The sequence below is a fragment of the Heptranchias perlo genome, chromosome 14 (assembly GCF_035084215.1).
Source record: "Heptranchias perlo isolate sHepPer1 chromosome 14, sHepPer1.hap1, whole genome shotgun sequence".
Taxonomy (NCBI): Eukaryota; Metazoa; Chordata; class Chondrichthyes; order Hexanchiformes; family Hexanchidae; genus Heptranchias; species Heptranchias perlo.
Window position 1 is genome coordinate 17,122,048 of NC_090338.1, and position 22,120 is coordinate 17,144,167.

Here is a 22,120-nt window from a genome sequence, read left to right on the forward strand (position 1 = left end):
GTGTTTCTAGGGAGGGGAGAAAGGAGTGGGTAGACGCTAGGAATGAAGAATACCCTCCCCTGTCGGAACACCGTGCCAGAGGGGTGGTCTGCACCCTTGGGCCCACCTGCTTTTTTCTTCTAGCAGGCTCTTGGATCACTGGAGCCTGTTCTGCTTTGCCAGTTTTTCAGAATTCCTTTTCACCTCCCTATCCCCATCTCTTTAGCTATTCATGCACTCTGTCTTGTATATGTATTTTATTTCCTTGATTTCTTTCATTGTGCCTCTTATTGTCTCATGCTTAAATCACTTGTGCCATTGAACAACTTTCTGTTTTCCATTTAAGCATGTGAGGTCATTCTATTTCTTTTCTTGAGTATGTGTTTGTGTTTTTACCCTTTCCCCTTGTTTCGTTCCTTTTTAAATGCTGTTCATCTGCAATATCTTCCAGTTCTGAAGAAGGGTCCATATCCAAAACATTAATTTGTTTATTCTCTCCACAACTGCAGCATGATCAGCTGAGTGTTTCTAGCATTTTCTGGTTTTGTTTTTGATTTCCAGCACCTGCAATATTTTACACTTTTTGTAGCCAGAAGGAACTGCAGGAAGAATAGATTATGCCACAAATTTGACAGCTAGTAAATGAGAGATTTCCCATAAACCAGGGCACCCACCCACAAAACAGAATACGATAGAAAAAGAGCTCCCTCCCATTCCAAATAATGGCAAACACTCCATTGCTGACCAAAGAGAAAAATATTTTTCACGTTAGTTTTGTGTAACTTTTGCGGTCGGTCTGTGATCTAGATGCAAATATTGCCTCAAGTGGTTAATGCAGCAGACCTTTTCTAAGCATCCAAACCCAAAACATGGATTCTGCAGAGTTACTGAAACTATATACAGCCAACTAAACAATTTAAACCAGAAACTTTAAATTTCTTACAACGTTTGCCATTTCTTAATATTTAACAAGCCTCTGTGTAGATAAAAATGGAATTTTTGGATCTAAAGCCATTATCATCTCAAAGTGTAAAAATTTCAGAAAGTATTTCACTGCAGGATTGCAGCCAAATTAAGATTAAAAATAAGTTTAGTTCCGCTTCATGCAAGTCAAGTTTCATATTGGATCTATGTGCACTCAGTGCCTGTTTAGTAAACACATTTTTTTAAAATTTGGTCTTGGGATGTGGGCAACACTGGCAAGGTAGTCTTTTTTGCCCATACCCAGTTGTTCTGAGAGCGTGACGAGTCAACCACTCTGTTCTATAGTGAAATAAGCCATCAGTAACAACATTAATTATCAATCATGTAGTCAACAATGCAAATCTATTACTCTCCATCTACTTACATTTTCTGCTTCAATTCTTGACTTGAATGCTATTCTAACACTTAAAGGAGTATCCTCTTGAAAATCTTCCACTTCTCCAAATTTCTAGAGAAACCAAACAAAACACATTTAAAAAAGTCAAGACAGTTAAAAAAAAATCTTGCTTTGTCTAAAACCCTATGAACACCGGTTAATTCCTCCAAAGAATGAAGTATAAACTAGGTGACAGGTCACAAAACTAGGTTTGCAAACTTCAACAACGATTAAAGTTGTACGGTAGCATAGTGGTTATGTTACTGGGCTAGTAATCCAGAGGCCTGGACTAAAATCCAGAGTCATGAGTTCAAATCCCGCCACGGCAGCTGGCGAATTTAAATTCAATTAATTAAAAAAATTTAAAAATCTGGAATTAAAATACTAGTATCAGTAATGATGGCCATGAAACTACCGGATTGTCGTAAAAACCCATCTGGTTCACTAATGTCCTTCAGGGAAGGAAGCCTGCCGCCCTTACCCGGTCTGGCCTATATGTGACTCCAGACCCACAGCAATGTGGTTGATTCTTAATTGCCCTCTGAAATGGCCTAGCAAGCCACTCAGTTGTAAAATCTCGCTACGAAAAGTCATAATAAGAATAAAACCGGACGGACCACCCGGCATCGGACCACGAGGCACCGGACACGACAACGGCAAAACACCAAGCCCAGTCGACCCTGCAAGGTCCTCCTTACTAACATCTGGGGACTTGTGCCAAAATTGGGAGAGCTGTCCCACAGACTAGTCAAGCAACAGCCTGACATAGCCATACTCACAGAATCATATCTTTCAGCCAACGTCCCAGACTCTTCCATCACCATCCCTGGGTATGTCCTGTCCCACCGGCAGGACAGACCCACCAGAGGTGGCGGTACAGTGATATACAGTCAGGAGGGAGTGGCCCTGGGAGTCCTCAACATTGACTCTGGACCCCATGAAATCTCATGGCATCAGGTCAAACATGGGCAAGGAAACCTCCTGCTGATTACCACCTACCGTCCTCCCTCAGCTGATGAATCAGTCCTCCTCCATATTGAACACCACTTGGAGGAAGCACTGAGGGTAGCAAGGGCACAAAATGTACTCTGGGTGGGGGACTTCAATGTCCATCACCAAGAGTGGCTCGGTAGCACCACTACTGACCGAGCTGGCCGAGTCCTGAAGGACATAGCTGCTAGACTGGGCCTGCGGCAGGTGGTGAGCGAACCAACACGAGGGAAAAACTTACTTGACCTCGTCCTCACCAATCTACCCGTCGCAAATGCATCTGTCCATGACAGCATTGGTAGGAGTGACCACCGCACAGTCCTCGTGGAGATGAAATCCCGTCTTCGCACTGAGGACACCATCCAACGTGTTGTGTGGCACTACCACCGTGCTAAATGGGATAAATTCAGAACAGATCGAGCAGCTCAAAACTGGGCATCCATGAGGCGCTGTGGGCCATCAGCAGCAGCAGAATTGTATTCCAGCACAATCTGTAACCTCATGGCCCGGCATATTCCTCACTCTACCATTACCAACAAGCCAGGGGATCAACCCTGGTTCAATGAGGAGTGTAGAAGAGCATGCCAGGAGCAGCACCAGGCGTACCTAAAAATGAGGTGCCAACCTGGTGAAGCTACAACTCAGGACTACATGCATGCTAAACAGCGGAAGCAACATGCTATAGACAGAGCTAAGCGATTCCACAACCAACGGATCAGATCAAAGCTCTGCAGTCCTGCCACATCCAGTCGTGAATGGTGGTGGACAATTAAACAACTAACGGGAGGAGGAGGCTCTGCAAACATCCCCATTCTCAATGATGGCGGAGTCCAGCACATGAGTGCAAAAGACAAGGCTGAAGCGTTTGCAACCATCTTCAGCCAGAAGTGCCGAGTGGACAATCCATCTCAGCCTCCTCCCGATATCCCCACCATCACGGAAGCCAGTCTTCGGCCAATTCGATTCACTCCACGTGATATCAAGAAACGGCTGAGTGCACTGGATACAGCAAAGGCTATGGGCCCCGACAACATCCCAGCTGTAGTGCTGAAGACTTGTGCTCCAGAACTAGCTGCGCCTCTAGCCAAGCTGTTCCAGTACAGCTACAACACTGGCATCCACCCGACAATGTGGAAAATTGCCCAGGTATGTCCTGTCCACAAAAAGCAGGACAAATCCAATCCGGCCAATTACCGCCCCATCAGTCTACTCTCAATCATCAGCAAAGTGATGGAAGGTGTCGTCGACAGTGCTATCAAGCGGCACTTACTCACCAATAACCTGCTCACCGATGCTCAGTTTGGGTTCCGCCAGGACCACTCGGCTCCAGACCTCATTACAGCCTTGGTCCAAACATGGACAAAAGAGCTGAATTCCAGAGGTGAGGTGAGAGTGACTGCCCTTGACATCAAGGCAGCATTTGACCGAGTGTGGCACCAAGGAACCCTAGTAAAATTGAAGTCAATGGGAATCAGGGGGAAAACTCTCCAGTGGCTGGAGTCATACCTAGCACAAAGAAAGATGGTAGTGGTTGTTGGAGGCCAATCATCTCAGCCCCAGGGCATTGCTGCAGGAGTTCCTCAGGGCAGTGTCCTCGGCCCAACCATCTTCAGCTGCTTCATCAATGACCTTCCCTCCATCATAAGGTCAGAAATGGGGATGTTCGCTGATGACTGCACAGTGTTCAGTTCCATTCGCAACCCCTCAGAAAATGAAGCAGTCCGAGCCTGCATGCAGCAAGACCTGGACAACATCCAGGCTTGGGCTCATAAGTGGCAAGTAACATTCGCGCCAGATAAGTGCCAGGCAATGACCATCTCCAACAAGAGAGAGTCTAACCACCTCCCCTTGACATTCAACGGCATTACCATCGCCGAATCCCCCACCATCAACATCCTGGGGGTCACCATTGACCAGAAACTTAACTGGACCAGCCATATAAATACTGTGGCTACGAGAGCAGGTCAGAGGCTGGGTATTCTGCGGCGAGTGACTCACCTCCTGACTCCCCAAAGCCTTTCCACCATCTACAAGGCACAAGTCAGGAGTGTGATGGAATACTCTCCACTTGCCTGGATGAGTGCAGCTCCAACAACACTCAAGAAGCTCGACACCATCCAAGATAAAGCAGCCCGCTTGATTGGCACCCCATCCACCACCCTAAACATTCACTCCCTTCACCACCGGCGCACTGTGGCTGCAGTGTGCACCATCCACAGGATGCACTGCAGCAACTCGCCAAGGCTTCTTCGACAGCACCTCCCAAACCCGCGACCTCTACCACCTAGAAGGACAAGGGCAGCAGGCGCATGGGAACAACACCACCTGCACGTTCCCCTCCAAGTCACACACCATCCCGACTTGGAAATATATCGCCGTTCCTTCATTGTCGCTGGGTCAAAATCCTGGAACTCCCTTCCTAACAGCACTGTGGGAGAACCGTCACCACACGGACTGCAGCGGTTCAAGAAGGCGGCTCACCACCACCTTCTCGAGGGCAATTAGGGATGGGCAATAAATGCCGGCCTTGCCAGCGACGCCCACATCCCGTGAACGAATAAAAAAAAAAGTTAACTCTTTGAGACGATGAGAGGGTTACCTAATCTTTATAGTCCTTAGTTCTTCTAAAACTGGTCCTGGCGAATCGAATAACTAGGGCAGTAGATAGGGCTTTAAATTAATAAGGGGGGGGTTGAGGTAACGGTAAATTTATAAGTCTAAAGAGAAAAAGTCAAGACTGTAGAGCAGAGTAGCAATTTGGGAAAAAACAAGCAGAATGCGTCAGGAAGGGACAGAGTGTTTAATAAAGGTAATCGGGGAGAAATAATAAAAATAGTAAAATTATAGGCGCTATATTTGAATGCACGAAGCGTTCATAACAAGACCAGTGAATTATGGCACAGAGAGAGATAAATGGGTTTGATCTAATAGCCATTACTGAAACGTGATTGCAGGGTGACCACGGTTGGGACTAAATATTCCAGGGTACTTGACTTTTAAAAAAGATGGACAAAATGGAAAAGGGGAGGAAGGGGTCGCCCTGATAATAAAGGATGAGATAATGGCAGTAGGAGAAAGGATCTTAGCTCAGAAAAACAGGATGTAGAATCAGTATGGGCAGAGCTAAGAAATAACCTGAGGCAGAAAACACTCGTGGGAGTAGTTTATAGGCCACCTATCAGTAGTTAGTGTGTTGGACAGAGTATAAATCAGGAAATTAGAGTAGCATGTAACAAGGGTAATGCAATAATCATGGGGAAATTTAATCTTCATAGAGACTGGGCAAACCAAATTGGCAAAAGTAGTTTGGAGGACAAGTTCATGACATGCATTTGAGACAGTTTTCTAGAATAATATGCCAAGGAACCAACTAGGGAACAGGCTATTTGAGATCTAGTATTGTATAATGAGACAGGGTTAATTAGTAATCTTACAGTTAAGGATCCTCTGGGGCAGAGTGATCATAAAGGATAGAATTTCATTTTGAGTTTGATAGTAATGTAGTTAAGCCCGAAAATAGGGACTTAAAACAAAGCCAATCACGTAGGTATGAGGGGCGAGTTGGCGAAGGTAGATTGGGAAATTAGATTAAAAGATATGACGGTAGATAAGCAACGGCGTACATTTAAAGGAATAATTCATAATTCTCGATGAATACACTTTCCCTTGAGGAATAAAAAAGGCAACAGGAAAAGTGATCCAACTGTGGCTAACTAGAGAAGTTAAGGATAGTATCAGATTAAAAGAAGATGCTTACAATGTTGCCAAAAACAGTAAGGCTGAGGATTGGGAGGGTTTTAGAAACCAGCAATGGATGACCAAGAAATTGTTAGAGGGAGAAAATTGAATATGAATGTATACTAGCAAGAAAAATAAAAATAGACTGTAAGAGCTTCTACAAGTATGTAAAAAGGAAGAGATTAGCAAAAGTAAATGTGGGTCCCTTAGAGGCAGAGACAGGAGAAATTATAGTGGGGAATAAGGAAATGGCAGAGACATTAAACAAATATTTTGTACCTGTCTTCACAGTAGAAGACCCAAAAATATACCGGAAATAGTGGGGAATCAAGGTCTAATGAGAGGGAAGAACTTAAAGTAATTAAGATTAGTAAAGAAAAAGTATTGGAGAAATTAATGGAACTAAAAGTCAACAAATCCCCTGGACCTGATAGCCTACACCCTAGGGTTTTTAAAATAGAGGTAGCTGCAGAGATAGTGGATGCACTGGTTTTGAACTTCCAGAATTCCTTAGATTCTAGAACGGTTCGCCATGGATTGGAAGGTAGCAAATGTAACCCCGCTATTCAAGAAAGGTGGGAGAGAGAAAACAGGGAACTATAGGCCAGTTAGCCTGACATCAGTAGTAGGGAAAATGCTAGAATATATTATTAAGGACGTAGTAACAGGGCACTTATGAAATCATAATACGATTAGGCAGAGTCAACGTGGTTTTATGAAAGGGAAATCGTGGTTTGACAAATCTATTAAGAGTTTTTTGAGGATGTAACTAGCAGGGTAGATAAGGGGGAACCAGTGGATGTAGTATATTTGGATTTTCAAAAGGCATTCAATAAGGTGCCACTCAAGAGATTGTTACACAAGATTAGGACACATGGGGTTGGGGGTAATATATTAGCATAGATTGAGGATTGGTTAATGGACAGAAAACCGAGTGTAGGAATAAACGGGTCATTTTCGGGTTGGCATGTTGTAACTCGTGGGGTGCCGCAAGGATCAGTGCTTGGCCCTCAGCTGTTTACAATATATATCAATGACTTAGATGAGTGTACTGAGCATAATGTATCAAAGTTTGCTGACGATACAAAGCCATGTGAGAAAGTAAGCTGTGAGGAGGACGTAAAGAGGCTGCAAAGGGATATAGACAGGTTAAGCGATTGGGCAAGAAGGTGGCAGCTGGAGTATAATGTGGGGAAATGTGAAATTATCCACTTTGGTAGGAAGAATAGAAAAGCAGAATATTTTTAAAATGGTGAGACTAACAAATGTTGGTTGTCAGAGGGATTTGGGTGTCCTTGTACACAAATCACAGCAAGTTAACATGCAGGTACAGCAATTAGGAAGGCAAATAGTATGCCTTTGTCGCAAGGATGTTGGAGTATAAGAGTAAAGAGGTCTTGCTGCAATTATATAGGACTCTGGTGAAACCATACCCATGTACAGTTTTGGTTTCCTTATCTAAGCAAGGATATACTTGCCTTAGAGGGGGGTGCAACGAAGCTTCACTGGATTGATTCCTGGGATGTCCTATGAAGACAGATTGAGTAAAATGGGCCTATATGCTCTGGAGTTTAGAAGAATGAGAGGTGATCTCATTGAAACGTATAAAATTGTTAAAGGACTTGATAGGGGAGATGCTGAGGCCGCTGCCCCTGGCTGGAGAGTCTAGATCCAGGAGTCATAGTCTGAAGGTAAGAGGTCAGCCATTTTAGACTGAGATGACAAAAAATTTCTTCACATAGTGTTGTGAATCTTTGTTATTCTCTACCCCAGAGGGCTGTGGATGCTCAGTCTTTGAGTACATTCAAGATTGAGATCGATAGATTTTTGGACACTAAAGGGATCAAGGGATATGGGGATCGGGCAGGAAAATGGAGCTGAGGTAGAAAATCAGTCACGATCTTATTGAATGGCGGAGCAGGCTCGAGGGGCTGTATGGCCCACTCCTGCGCCTATTTCTTGTATTCTTATTTATAGCAATAGGTATTTTGCCACTATTACAGAATTACTGATCAGTTCTTTCTCACTAAAGGGGAGGGAGGTGCTGAATGGAAGTATAACCTACTAAATTCTTGTTAAAAAAAAATGTCCTGGAGTGGGGGTGGGTTAAGTGGTACTCAGTTTACCATAGCAGAAATAAATTCAGATGTTCATACTTTCTGATCAGGAGACAGAGCAAAGAAATAGGGAGGGTGTTTAAATAGTGTTCCTTAACTTAAGTATCCAAGTGGATAAATCATCTTCATTCAGTATTCTTTTTTTATTATTCGTTCATGGGATGTGGGCGTCACTGGCTAGGCCAGCATTTATTGCCCATCCCTAATTGCCCTTGAGAAGGTGGTAGTGAGCCGTCTTCTTGAACCGCTGCAGTCCGTGTGGTGAAGGTTCTCCCACAGTGCTGTTAGGAAGGGAGTTCCAAGGTTTTGACCCAGCGACGATGAAGGAACGGCGATATATTTCCAAGTTGGGATGGTGTGTGACTTGGAGGAGAACGTGCAGGTGGTGTTGTTCCCATGTGCCTGCTGCTCTTGTCCTTCTAGGTGGTAGAGGTCGCGGGTTTGGGAGGTGCTGTCGAAGAAACCTTGGCGAGTTGCTGCAGTGCATCATGTGGATGGTACACACTGCAGCCACAATGCGCCGGTGGTGAAGGGCGTGAATGTTTAGGGTGGTGGATGGGGTGCCAATCAAGCGGGCTGCTTTGTCCTGTATGGTGTCGAGCTTCATGAGTGTTGTTGGAGCTGCACTCATCCAGGCAAGTGCAGAGCATTCCATCACACTCCTGACTTGTGCCTTGTAGACGGTGGAAAGGCTTTGGGGAGTCAGGTGGTGAGTCACTCGCCGCAGAATACCCAGCCTCTGACCTGCTCTTGTAACCACAGTATTTATATGGCTGGTCCAGTTAGGTTTCTGGCCAATGGTGACCCCCAGGATGTTGATGGTGGGGGATTTGGCGATGGTAATGCCGTTGAATGTCAAGGGGAGGTGGTTAGACTCTCTCTTGTTGGAGATGGTCATTGCCTGGCATTCTGTACCAACATTGCATAATAAACAAGGACCAATGGACATGTAACTAATGCCGTTCTGTTGGACAGCATGTGCTGATCCTGAGGAGCCCAATCTAAATTGTATTCCGAGATATACACAATATGCTTCGTGCAGCAGCTGTTCTTTAATGTAACTTTCTAAAAGAGGGAATTTCACTATCATTTCAAACACCAAACAGTTTAAAACAATTATAACATTTTTGTCCCGCCTTTTAATTTGCATTTTAATTATTTTCTTACAGCTTTGTTTAAAGATTTATTAGCTGATAATGACAATCCCATAAGGGGACAATGCTTGGAGGAGTTATTGGGCCCAACTTGATAGAACAGAATGAAACACAGCTGTAGCTAAACTACAATTGGGTCAATGACTATTCCCACTGGCATTAATCAGATTCTTCACACTGTTTAGCTCACTAATTCCTCTATGACAGCTTCCCTATGGGGCATCAGCATTCACTGATACAGCAAAACCAAGGCAAAAATCCATAGAAATAGATAGCAGAGAATGGAAGATATTAAATTTAATCATAATTCACTTTAGCATGACTTTGAAACAGGATCCTGATGGCAAAACTCCCTCTTTAAAACGGTCAGGAGAAACAAATAATTGTTCTGGCATAATACCATTTTGTATGTTCAGGATATTCCCTCCCTCCTGGGTGGCAAACACACCATATAGTCATATCAATCTTTTTATTATGAGTGCACTGAATACTCAAAGGCTATGGGCCCTGACAACATTTCAGCTGTAGTGCTGAAGACCTGTGCTCCAGACTTAGCCATGCTCCTAGCTAAGGTGTTCCAGTACATCTACAACACTGGCATCTACCCGGCAATGTGGAAAATTGTCTAGATATGTCCTGTCCACAAAATGCAGGTCAAATCAGACCTGTCCAAAATTATGAAAGGAGTCATCAATAGTGCTATCAAGCGACACTTACACACCAATAACCTGCTCATCAATGCCTAGTTTGGTTGTGCCAGGACATCCCGGCTCCAGACCTCATTGCAGCTTTGGTCCAAACATGAACACGAGCTGAATTCTAGAGGTGAGGTGAAAGTGACTGCCCTTGATGTCAAGGCAGCATTTGACCAAGTCTGGCACCAAGCAGCCCGAGTAAAACTGATCAGTGTGGATTGGGGGAAAACTCTCTCGTGGCTGGAGTCATACCTAGCATAAGGCAACATGGTTGTGGTTATGGGAGGCCAACCATCTCAGCAGGATTTCCTCAGGGCAGCAGTCTAGGCCCAACTATCTTCATAGGCCCTCTATCATAAGGTCAATGTTCAGCTCCATTTGCAATTCCTCAGATAATGAAGCAGTCCATGACCGCATACAGCAAATACTGGACAACATCCAGGCTGGGCTGATAATTGGCAAGTAACATTCAAGCCACCCAAGTGCCAGGCGATGACCATCTCCAACAAGAGAGAGTCTAACCACCTCTCCGCGACATTCAATGCTATTACCACCACTAAGTCCTCCACCGTCACCACTGACCAGAAACTCGACTAATCAGCCACATAAATGTCATGGCCTTCTAAAACAAGTCAAAGGCTGAGTATTCTGCAGCAAGTGGCTCACCTCCTGACTCCCCAAAGTCTTTCCACCACCTACAAGGGACAAGTTAGGAGTGTAATGGAATATTCCCCACTTACCTGGATGGGTGCAGCTGCAACAACACTCAAGAAACTTGACACCATCCAGGACAAAGCAGTTGCTTGATTGACACTTCACCCATTAGCCTAAACATCCACGTCCTCCACACCGGCATACTGTGGCTACTACAGTGTGTACTATCGACAGGGTGCACTATAGCAACTCGCCAAGGCTTCTTCAGCAGCACATCCAAAAATCACAATCTCCATCAACTAGAAGGACAAGGGCAGCAGGTGCACAGGAAAACCATCACCTCCAAGTTCCCATCCAAGTTACACACCATCCTGACTTGGTCGTAGCTCGCCATTCCTTCATCGTCACTGGGTCAAAATCGTGGAACTCCTAACTAACAGGATTGTGGGAGTATCCTCACCACACAGATGGCAGCGGTTCAAGGCGGCCCACCACCACCTTCTCAAGGGCAACTAGGGATGGGCAATAAATGCCGACCTTGCCATCAACACTCACGTTCCAAGAATGAAAAATTAGAACAGATTTCCCTATGTTCAAGCTCAACAGGAGTAAAAAGGCAGCCTCAATTTACAAACATCTAGGTCTAAACATATATGGAGTGAAATTCCACATGTTAATCATTTTTTGTACGCACACGTTGACTTTTTCCCTAAATTTCACCTCCATTGAAATCTAAAGTCTATGGCACTATTCGAAAAACCACCCTCAAGTGCTCAAATCAATATTCGTCCCTCAACTAACTGATTAACTGGTTATATATTTCAGTGTTGTTTATTGAATTTTGCTGAGCATAAAATGGCTGTCATGTTTCTTTACACAACAGTTACTGCTTTGCAAAATATTTTATAGAGTCCTTTGGCCCTTTGAGAAACATGAAAAGGCACCATACAAATGCAAAACTTCCTTTTTCTAAATCCTACCTAAAATCTATGTAATGAAACATGTGTTGGAAGATAAAAGCAAAGGCCACCCCAATGACTCAGTGGGAAAATGCACGTGGCATGATCCTGAATCCTACAGACCAGGAAGAACCCAGGTTCACCATCTTTGGTCTGTTCTGAATTAATAGATCCAAGCTGGGATAGCTATGGAAGTGCTACAATCAATCTCATTGTCCTTGGGTTTGGGGGTTGTGGGGCGTGGGGTGGGGGGGGGGGGGGCGGGTGGGGAAGAGAGAAAGAGGAGCAGTAATTAGTCAGGTTCCCTGTCAAGCATGCCTGCTCCGAAAACAAGGTTACCCATTGCACACTGGTAGTTTCCAATAAATTATATACTGGTGCATGGCTACAAGTTGGATCTTACAGTCTGTATCTGAAGACATTAACTGAAGGACAAAATATGCTTCATTGCCATGTACCTTTGAAAGATGCACAATAAGTAGACCCCAAAATCTCAAAGTCCAGACTGCTTGACTTTTTCAGGGAATAGGATTCTTGTCCTGTGACAGGAGATGCCTCAAATTTTTACCAAAATGGAGGGGAGGCACTCAATTTAATCCATTTTCTTTTGTAAGTCCACCGAATGTGGCAATAAACTGTTGTGTATCTTTTTACATTGGCTCATGGAGCTGGAGCACTGGAAATCCTTGACAGAAAGATGCTTAAGAGGCTCAGGACAGCATCAATCCTTTATTCGTTATACATTGAGATAGCTATTTTCAACAAAGATGATAACTGTGCATTCAATTCTTTAAAAAAAATAGAACAGGATGCTGAAGACTAAAGAACTGGGTATGACCATCAGACAGTCCAGTGTAGCTATATCTGGTATTCTTAGTGGAATAAAGTGTGTCAATAGCTCCTAACTAGTCAGGTTAGTAAGATGGCTATTTTGCAACTGCATTATCTTGGTACCCGTTCAACCAATTTAAATCAGGATGCTGAACAGCAACCAGGTCCTCACTGAACCAATTCTAGAGCTCCCAGTGCCTCACTAGCTGACTCTGCAGACTGGGAAATCAAACCTATTACCTTCCTAGTCTGAGCAGCTCAACTACTCATTGGACCAATCATCTGGAGAATTCTTAAAAGCTTTGATTGGTGTGATCCTTTATAGTATTTCTGGTTTTCACAATTTCCCTAACAATAAACAACAAAATCACTGCACTGTGCATGATGTACTACTACTACTGATACTGATGACTGAAAATAAATAACTCAGTCACCCTGCTTAGGGGTTTATAGGACATGGAAGAGAACATCAGTCACACTTTTCTAACTATCACAAATAGTAAACTTTAAAGGAGCCATAACTTCATAATGAATTTTCTAACACCATTGATCCAAAAAGTTAAATTCATAATTTTAAAAAACACAATGGTGACCAATGTATAATGATGATGCCCACCCCCCCTTCCCCAACTTTCCAGCCAAAAAACCTGGGGGAGGGGGGGGAGAATCTAAGACCCACGGCAGGATTTTGGATTTTTACCAATTTTATCTGCCCTGATTTTTGTTAAATTATAATATTTCTTATGATGTTAAATGCTGCATTTTTTACTCAATATTTAAGTCAGCAGACATGGAATCTAGACTGGTTACTTTAGTGATTTGGTATGTTAATTATTAAACAATGGGGCCATCATTACATACAATCAGAAGCATTGCATGCCATGGTGATGGAATGGCTCCTGGAGGTTCACCTAAGCTGCTGGCATTGAAATTGCTTTTATGCATGTTCTGTAGGTTTGAAACAATGGAAAGGGTCAGTTATAATAGCCAGTCGTTGACAAGCATCTTAAACCATCAACGATCAAGGGTGGTGGAAGCAGATTCAATAATAACTTTCAAAAAGGAATTGGATAAATATTTGAAGGGGGAAAATTTGCAGAGCTATGGGCAAAGAGCAAGGGAGTGGGACTAATTGGATAGCTCTTTCAAAGAGGTGGCTGACACAGGCACAATGGGCCGGATGGCCTCCTTCTGTGCTGTATCATTCTGTGATTCTATGAACGTGGATTCTGGCTTAACTGAATAATGAAAGGCGTGGTTTCTCGGAAGTTCCACAGGTAGGTCTAATTTGGAGCCAATGGAGATTCAACAATTGGGTGGGCCAACCCCACTACTGCTCCTCAAGGGAGTGGGAAACATTGTTTTTCATGCTGCCACTGCAGTGCAGAGTCAGGGAGCAGGACATCAGAACTGAAGAAATGAGCAGTGTTAAGCAATCTAAAACAGACTGGACACCAGGATCGGGCCGGGAATACACAAGTGCATTCTGCAGAATAAGCTGCAACATTATTCTCATATACGATGATTTCCCTACCCCCACTACTTTCAACCACCAGTGAGCAGGATTTCTTCTGTACAGTACAATTTATGAACTTAAATTTCCTCTTGTGCTTGCTAAATTATAGTTGAACAATAAGATCTGTAAACATGGGTTTGTGGAGCTTAACATAATGCTGCTAATGTTTGGAGATGAACAAAACTGAAACACCCACAATTAATTTGCTCATCAGGATATTTGAACTTGAATGCTGAATTTAGTTTTATGTCTGGACTTACTGAGAAATGTGGCATTAATTCGTCCTTTTCCTCCTCTGTGAAGCCAAATATCGTTAGCGTTTTGGGCCTGTGATCAACCACCATATGCATCTGTGCGCCTCTCCCCCTCACACTCCTACCTCGACCGCGGCCTCGTGTCTGCATAGGCTTACCACGTCCTCCGGGAAGAATGCCCAATCGTGCAGCCTGAAAACAGACAACGGAGTCTATTATGTTCATTTGTAATCTAAAAGCATTGCTATTACGTGCCTGTGTCTGTCAAACCTTGTGTCACATCTTTTTACAGCCAAATGTGTGTCACATTTGCACGTGATTCCTCAAATTGCGTATTCTTAGAACAGCAATGGAAGGCGTATGAAACATACAAATCAAACCTCAAGGAACGCAGGTAGATAAACCTCCAATGAGGAACAATCAAGGACAAATTAAAATAATCAATTATGCAGGAGAACCAGCAAAATCTACCAATAAAGAAACTGAATTAATCAAACTGCTCCAAATATGTTTTTAAATCCTTTTGGCCACCATTGTGCTTTCTTCACAGTATTTTCTGTAACAGTTTTCCATTGGAGGCCTGTACCTATGTAAGCAGCCAAAACCTTGATTTCATACGGGTTCCTGGACTAATCACTGTTAGGTGAGGAAACCCAGGCTAGAAATCACAGCATGCAACTGTGCATTCAACTTCTAGAAATTAGGACTGACAGCAACACAATGCATTGCAGAATTTACTATGAGCCCTGCCACTCCCGATAGAAAATTACTAAGATCAAAAACCTCCAAAGAAAGCATTTTTAGAACAGTGAAAGTAAACTGAATTTGTTTTTCTATGAAACATCAAAGACAAGGTAACGGGTGAACGTTTTGAGGTAATTTTCCTGAAAAAAAAGCAATTTAGGTTGCTATACTCAAGCTAAATTTATAATGTTTTATCAAAAGGTTCTGCTTAAATACACAACATAATGTTGCCGATATTTGGTGAAGAAGTAAAAATGCAAATAAGATTAACGGTAACGCAAAATAGATGGATGGTAAAAACTCGCTCCCCACGTTATATGCAGAGATCAAGTAGCTGGGGTATTTATCTACCTGCAGTGCATAAGAAAAACACAATATTTACTTCACTGTTTCCAAGGACATCTCTTAGAAACTTATTTCTACATTCCCAAAAGTGTACCTTCCCCCATTTGCACATCTCAGTCCCCCCTTGCAACAATGTAACCTCTGACTCTGTTAGCAATGCCACTTGAGATCAGTTAATAATGTGTCACACTTGCTGTATTACAATTGTGTCACACTTTGTCATGTTATCGTGTCAGCTATAATATCACACTATTTCCCACTGAATTCAGTGGTGTTGATTAATGGTACTCATTCAGTACTCCTAGCTGAACCTCCCAGCCAGGTGCTACAGCAGCAATCTTATCCTTTACTTAATCTGTGATTGGCCAAAGAATATGACACGATCCCCCTAACTATGATTCTCTGGCTTGCGTGCCATTCTTACTGCCTCCCGAGTGACCCACTCATTACGCTCCCTGCCCCAGGTTCTCCCACTATGCCTACGGTGTTGCTGTCTCATTCAAATTGGAGGCCTGGGCTGTCGGCTACCTTACACCCCCTCCTTGCTATCCACCCCTCTGGCACCACCTGTCCAGTGATCATCTTGGAGCTCAGTCTAGCTGTACCACTCCTATCTGGTATCTTCTCAACTCTCCTGTGCAAAAGAGATGATCAAACCAAAATTTCACACAGAGTCACATAAGGAGCAGAGAAGGCTAAGGGGAGACCCAACAAAGGTATTCAAAATTAGAGCAAATAGGGAGAAACTGTTTCCTCAGGCAACCCTAACCCTAACCAGAGGTCATAGATTTAAAATAATTAGCAAAACAACTAGAGCGAAAATTAGGAGAAATTTTTTCACAGGGAGGATTGTTAAGATCTGGAGCGCACTACCTGAAAGGAAGCAGATTCCACAGAAACTTTCAAAAGGCAATTGGACATGTACTTGAAGAGGACTAATTTGCAGGGTTATGGGGAAAAAGCTAGAGTGTGGGAGTAAATTGGACAGCTCTTACAAAGATCTGGCACAGGCACGACAAGCCAAATGGCCTCCCCCTGTGCTGTAAGATTCTATGATTGGACAGGTGACCAAAAGCTTGGTCAAAGAGATAGGTTTTATGGAGCATCTTAATGGAGGAGAGCTAGAGAGGTTTAGGCACGGCTGCCAATGAAGGGACGAAAGAAATCGGGGCAAGATCACGGAGGGATTTGAACAAGGAAAAAAATTTTAAAATAGGAGCCAATGAAGGTCAGCAACCATTGGGGTGATGGGTGAACGCGACTTGCTGCGAGTCAGAATATGGGCAGCAGAGTTTTGGATGAGCTCAAGTTTTCAGAGGGTGAAAGATGGGAGGCCGGCCAGCAGGGCAGTGGAATAGTTGAGTCTGGAGGTAACAAAAGCATCGAAACATCATAACCGTGCTCCAGCTCCAGACACAGATTGCCCTTGAGCACCCTTGTCACAAAAATTCCGCCAAAACATAAAGTTTTGAAACATGTCCGCCACACTTTGTCACAATTGCAAATTTCTGTCACACTTAAAAACTGAAAGAAGGAAGCAATTAGCATTTAACTGACCTCCATGATTTATCTATTCACTGCAAGCAGACTTTGTGGCCTTAAAGGGAAGTCAGATGAGAAACAGCAGACTTTAGCAGCAGAATAACAGATTGTATGCTCACATCCTCCAATTTACCACGAGCAACACCACTGGTACTGATAATTGAAGGATTCTGCCCTTGTTGTTTGAAAGCCACACCATCAAAATTAAGACATTTCACGATTTTTTTAAAGCAATCTCCCACTATATTCAAGTTACTGTTTCTTATTTTTGTTTCTTCCATAGTCGGTAAATCCTATATAATTACTTTTACGTGGAAGTCTGGATATATTCAGCTTCTACCCATTTAACCTACTGAGTTTCAGTATGTTCATTTAGTAACGGCAATTCAGTACAACTTTAAGTATTTGAAGTTTCTAATTTTGCTCCATTTTACAACATTTAGCATGGGCTCAGATTTTGCTGGAGTGGGGCATGTTAAGGTAGGCTTGTTTGTGCAGATTTACGTTTTTAAAAAATTTTGCTCACAAAGATGCTGGAAGTGCGAGCTGACAACGATGCAAAGTCACCAGGGCATCTGAGACCTTGATGAGCAACGGGACAAACAGTGTATCTCCTTAACCAATGAGATTAAAGGATTGAGAAATAAACAGAGGAAGGACTGAGAAGGAGGGTGAATTCGAGTGGTTGAATTCAATGTCAAATCAAGTACAGAAAGAGAAATAGAGAGAGGAAAAGAAAGACTGGAGTGAAGCTACGATGGAACGGCGCAAATTAGCTAGCAACTTGTGTCAATTCCCAATTCTTGGGGTATCTCTTCTTCGCCACAAGTTGCTGGCAGATTTGCACATTAACAACAGCGTGTGACATTTACACGCCATTATTTTTTCAGCAAATTTTGGGCTATGATTTTCTGCTTTTCCATGCATAACTCATCTCACTAAAGTTCCTCAATAGTTATATGAGAGAGTACTAAAGGTTTATATGATTTTCATCCTTTTGGTGATTTTTTTTTGAGGTGAGATGTTATGGAATGCAATATTTTGATTTTCCAGGAACATTAAGATCTGTGTAGCAAATGTTGCGTGAAGAGTAAAGATCCCTCTATTTTGTACATCAATATGCCTTAACCCTAATCTCAAAACACAATGGCAACATTAGCCTGATTTTTCTCTCATTTCCCACACCAGCCTTTCTTCTAAGTTTGATTGTAATACTGACAATTTAGTGCCAACTTGTGTTGTATCATGTGCAGTTCTGTGCTGTAGACCTATGACTTTTCAGAACTGTTTTGAGACTGCCCAAACCCATTTCACACAGGAACCTTATAGCCAGAAAACTGGGGTGAGTTCCATTCGGTCAAGTCAGATTCAAGCCCAAGTTCCAGAGATGAAAGAACAGTACGCTCACCTACTCTGGCACCTAGTCACCTTTATAGATGTCTAATTGAAGTTGTTGACACACTAGAGTGAGATTAAAGACAACCCTCACCTCCACTTGGAGCTGGTTCAGCTTTTTTCGCAAATCTGTGGTGTCCTCTCCGGAGTTAAGCTTCTTGTGGAAATCCAGTTCTGCATCCAATAGCTCCTTCTGTGCCTAAATAGTCAGAAGAAGAAAAATAATCAATCAATTTATCCCACAACCAACACCACCAGAAACAGTTATGTCTGGTCATTTATCTCATCGCTGTTTGTGGGACCTTACTGTGCACAAATTGGCTGCCATGTTTCCCAACATTACAACAGAGAATGCACTTTCAAAAAGTTCCTATTGGCTGAGAAGTGGTTTAGGATGTATTGAGGTCGTGAAAGGCCTGTCAGAAGGTTGTGGGTTCAAACCCCACTCCAGCGACTTGAGCACATAACGTAGAATGATACTCCAGTGCAGTACTAAGGGAGTAATGCGCTGTCAGTGGTGCTGTATTTCGGATGGGACGTTAAACTGCCCTCTCAGGTGAATATAAAAGATCCCAGATCGAAGGCGAGCAGTGAAGTCCTCCCGGTGTCCTGGCCAACATTTATCCCTCAATCAACATCACTAAAAGAAACAGGTTAACTGGTCATTATCTCATTGCTGTTTGTGGGACGTTGCTCTGTGAAAATTGGCTGCCGCACTTCTTACATTACAACAGTGACTATACTTCAAAAAGTACTTCAATGACTGTAAAGCACTTTGGAACATCGAGGTTGTGAAAGGCGCTATATAAATACAAGTTTGTTCTTTATTTATTTATAGTAGTGCTATGCTTTGTGCCAACTCTAGTATCTTGTCAACAATTAACCTTTTGAGACATCTTCCTTTTATATCCTAATGACAACACATACAGCAGCGATCAAACTTACTGTGATCCATGACTGAAACCTTTACTAAAATATTAATGGATGACACTGGTTATTCATCATGGGAATCGGTAAGAGTGTGTAAAATATCTGTGTAAATTTATCTCTAACTGTGCCTCATTCGAAGTGGTGTCTGAATTGTGTGCACTCAACCAAGAGGTGTTCTGCTCCCATGATGCCTCTCTTTAATTAATCCTGTGGCTTACCTCTGTGGTCATGATGTGGAGATGCCGGTGATGGACTGGGGTTGACAATTGTAAACAATTTTACAACACCAAGTTATAGTCCAGCAATTTTATTTGAAATTCACAAGCTTTCGGAGGCTTCCTCCTTCCTCAGGTGAATGAGCATTCACCTGAGGAAGGAGGAAGCCTCCGAAAGCTTGTGAATTTCAAATAAAATTGCTGGACTATAATTTGGTGTTGTAAAATTGTTTACAATTACCTCTGTGGTGACTGCCTTTGCTCAAATTTTATTAAACAGCATAGAAGAGAGTCTCACAAAGATACTCTCAACTTGGAGGCAAGTATCTCTAAGTATAATACAGTTTCACTATCACTATCAAGCTGCTCAGAAAGTCAGAATACCACCAGCATGAATTCTCCAGGGCATGAAACAAACTCACTTAAATGTGTTAGACTTAAGGAAAGATCTCAGGAGCAAAAGAACAATGTTTGAACACTTTGAGCCATTATATTTTTTAAATTGGTGCCGAGAAGACTTATCCTTTCTATCTGTGCTGAATTTTAACCTGTCCCAGAGGTGAATAGGACAGTGTTCAAAAATAAAGCTACTTCATTTTTAAAAAGCAGTAAATAAAAATCAGTCAGATCTATTAAGCAAATCAATTCATTCATCATGTTCCTCATTTCCCGTAGTAACCAAATGCAGTCCCTATATAAGGGCATAAGAACCTTTAGGAATAGAAAAAGGCCAGCAGGCCCAAGCCCTTTTTAACAGATCAGCCTAACCACATCCCTCAATCATATTCGCAGACCAGAATGCAGCTAATTGTTTCTTTAATTCATTTATATTGCCTGCTTTAAGGACCTTCCCAGAAAACATATTGCACAACTCTATTACCCTTCGAGTGAAAGAAATTCAATGACTTCTTTTCTTATTCTTAACTTCCTATTTTTAGTAAGGCAATGGTTAACCATACATTAAAAAATTGGAGACTAACATCAGATTTTGACTTTAGTTGTGATGGAACCGATGTTGATGCTGACGTTGCTTTCAGTTCATCTCGCAGTTGTGATATTCTTTCCGTCAAGTCTTTAATGGTTTTCATTATTTTAGCCCTCTCCTCTGTTTTCATACTTTTGTTCTTTTCCAGCTTGCAAATTAATACCTGAATTGATTAAAAAATAAACAAAAGAAATCTTTTAATATTCCAAACATTCCTTAATCTGAACCAGATAACATAAAAATCAGCAGACACATTCTGTGCCAAAATGAGCACCTTCACACATTAACAATGTAAAAACTTATGCATAGACTTGACACGATAATAGGGGGGAGATAAAAACGACATGAGTAGATCTCGTACATTGGGCAAAATGACAGGAAAAGTTGGATGGGCTACATGCTGTTTTCATGTCCACACAGATAAAGACCCACGATCTGCTGAAAATCCATGCCCATCCATCCCTCAACTACATGTTTGAATCTCTCCAATCAGGTTTCCACCCCTACCACAGCACTAAATCGGCCCTAATCAAAGTCACAAATAATATCCTCGGTGACTGTGGCTATGGTGCACTATCCATTCTTATCCTTCTTGATCTCTCTGCAGCCTTTGATATGGCAGACCACACCATCCTACACCATCTTCGCCCCTTCCTATTTCTGTTACCTCCTCCAGGCCTACAACAATCTAAGAACTCTCCATTCCTCTGGCCTCTTGCGCAACCCCCATTTCCTTTGCTCCATCATTGTCGGCCGTGCCTCCAGCCATCTTTTAAGATAGTCTTTAACAGCTATCACTTTGACCAAGCTTTTAGTCACCCCACCGAATAGTTCCTTCTTTGGCTCAGTGTCAATTTTTGTCGATTAAGCTTCTATGAAATGTCTTGGATTGTTTTCCTATATTAAAGGGCTATAGAAATACAAGTTGCAAGAACTCTCTCATCCTATTACCTTGTAAACATCTTCTAAACTATGTTGCTGCTTTTTTGTGTCTAATCTCTGACTATTTAGAATTCTTCACTATTTTATACCGCCTTTCATTTTAAAATCACTTTAGCTGCTTCCCTTTAACCACTGTTCAAAGGTCTTCACTCAGTTAGAAGCCCATTTAACATCACAGGTTTGCCTGGAAAATTTGGCACACTAACATGCTTGACTGTGCAGTAAAAAGTATGTGATGCTAGGTTGCAATCCCATCAAGGTCAGTGTCTCTTCAAACAATGTTCTTACCTTCTGGCACTCAATTTGTTTTTCTAACATCTCTTGTTTCTTTTTCCTCATATCTTGCTGCAACTTTAAAGCTTCCTAAAATGAGGAAAAAATCAAATAGTCAAACAATGACAATTTTTTTCATTTAAATGTTATATTTCAAACAAAATGTTTGTATTGTGCAACTACAGTATCAAATTGTAACTTCTGTTGTGAAAATAGCACTTTCTAAAATATAAATTTTCAATTACTCATGGAGAAGATACTTGGCTCAAAATTATGCTAAATTCACAATTAAACTGCCCAGGTAACACACAAGCAACTGTCATAAGTAGATTTGTTATATTGTGTGTGGGGTATAACTTTATTTAAAAAAAATTTCCTCTCTTAACAAGTGTGAAAGCAAGAAATTGTTTCCACAGTTCCAGGGTCACATGTTATGATAAGACTCCATTAAACTTGTAACACAGCATTCTGACTGGAAAACTAATTCTACTATTGCACTCTC

General features: G+C 42.3%; 1 protein-coding gene across 2 annotated transcripts in view; it reads right to left on the reverse strand.

Annotated features, from left to right (window-relative positions):
* rbm27 (RNA binding motif protein 27) overlaps positions 1-22,120 on the reverse strand; it is a 124,252-nt gene that overhangs the window by 30,056 nt on the left and 72,076 nt on the right. For both annotated transcript variants that reach the window (XM_067996070.1, XM_067996071.1), the window contains exons 15-19: positions 21,634-21,708; positions 20,399-20,566; positions 18,368-18,472; positions 14,254-14,439; positions 1,328-1,411 (exon numbers count right to left, since the gene is read on the reverse strand). In XM_067996070.1, coding sequence (XP_067852171.1) covers positions 1,328-1,411; positions 14,254-14,439; positions 18,368-18,472; positions 20,399-20,566; positions 21,634-21,708 — 618 coding nt within the window. The remainder of the gene's footprint in view (positions 1-1,327; positions 1,412-14,253; positions 14,440-18,367; positions 18,473-20,398; positions 20,567-21,633; positions 21,709-22,120) is intronic.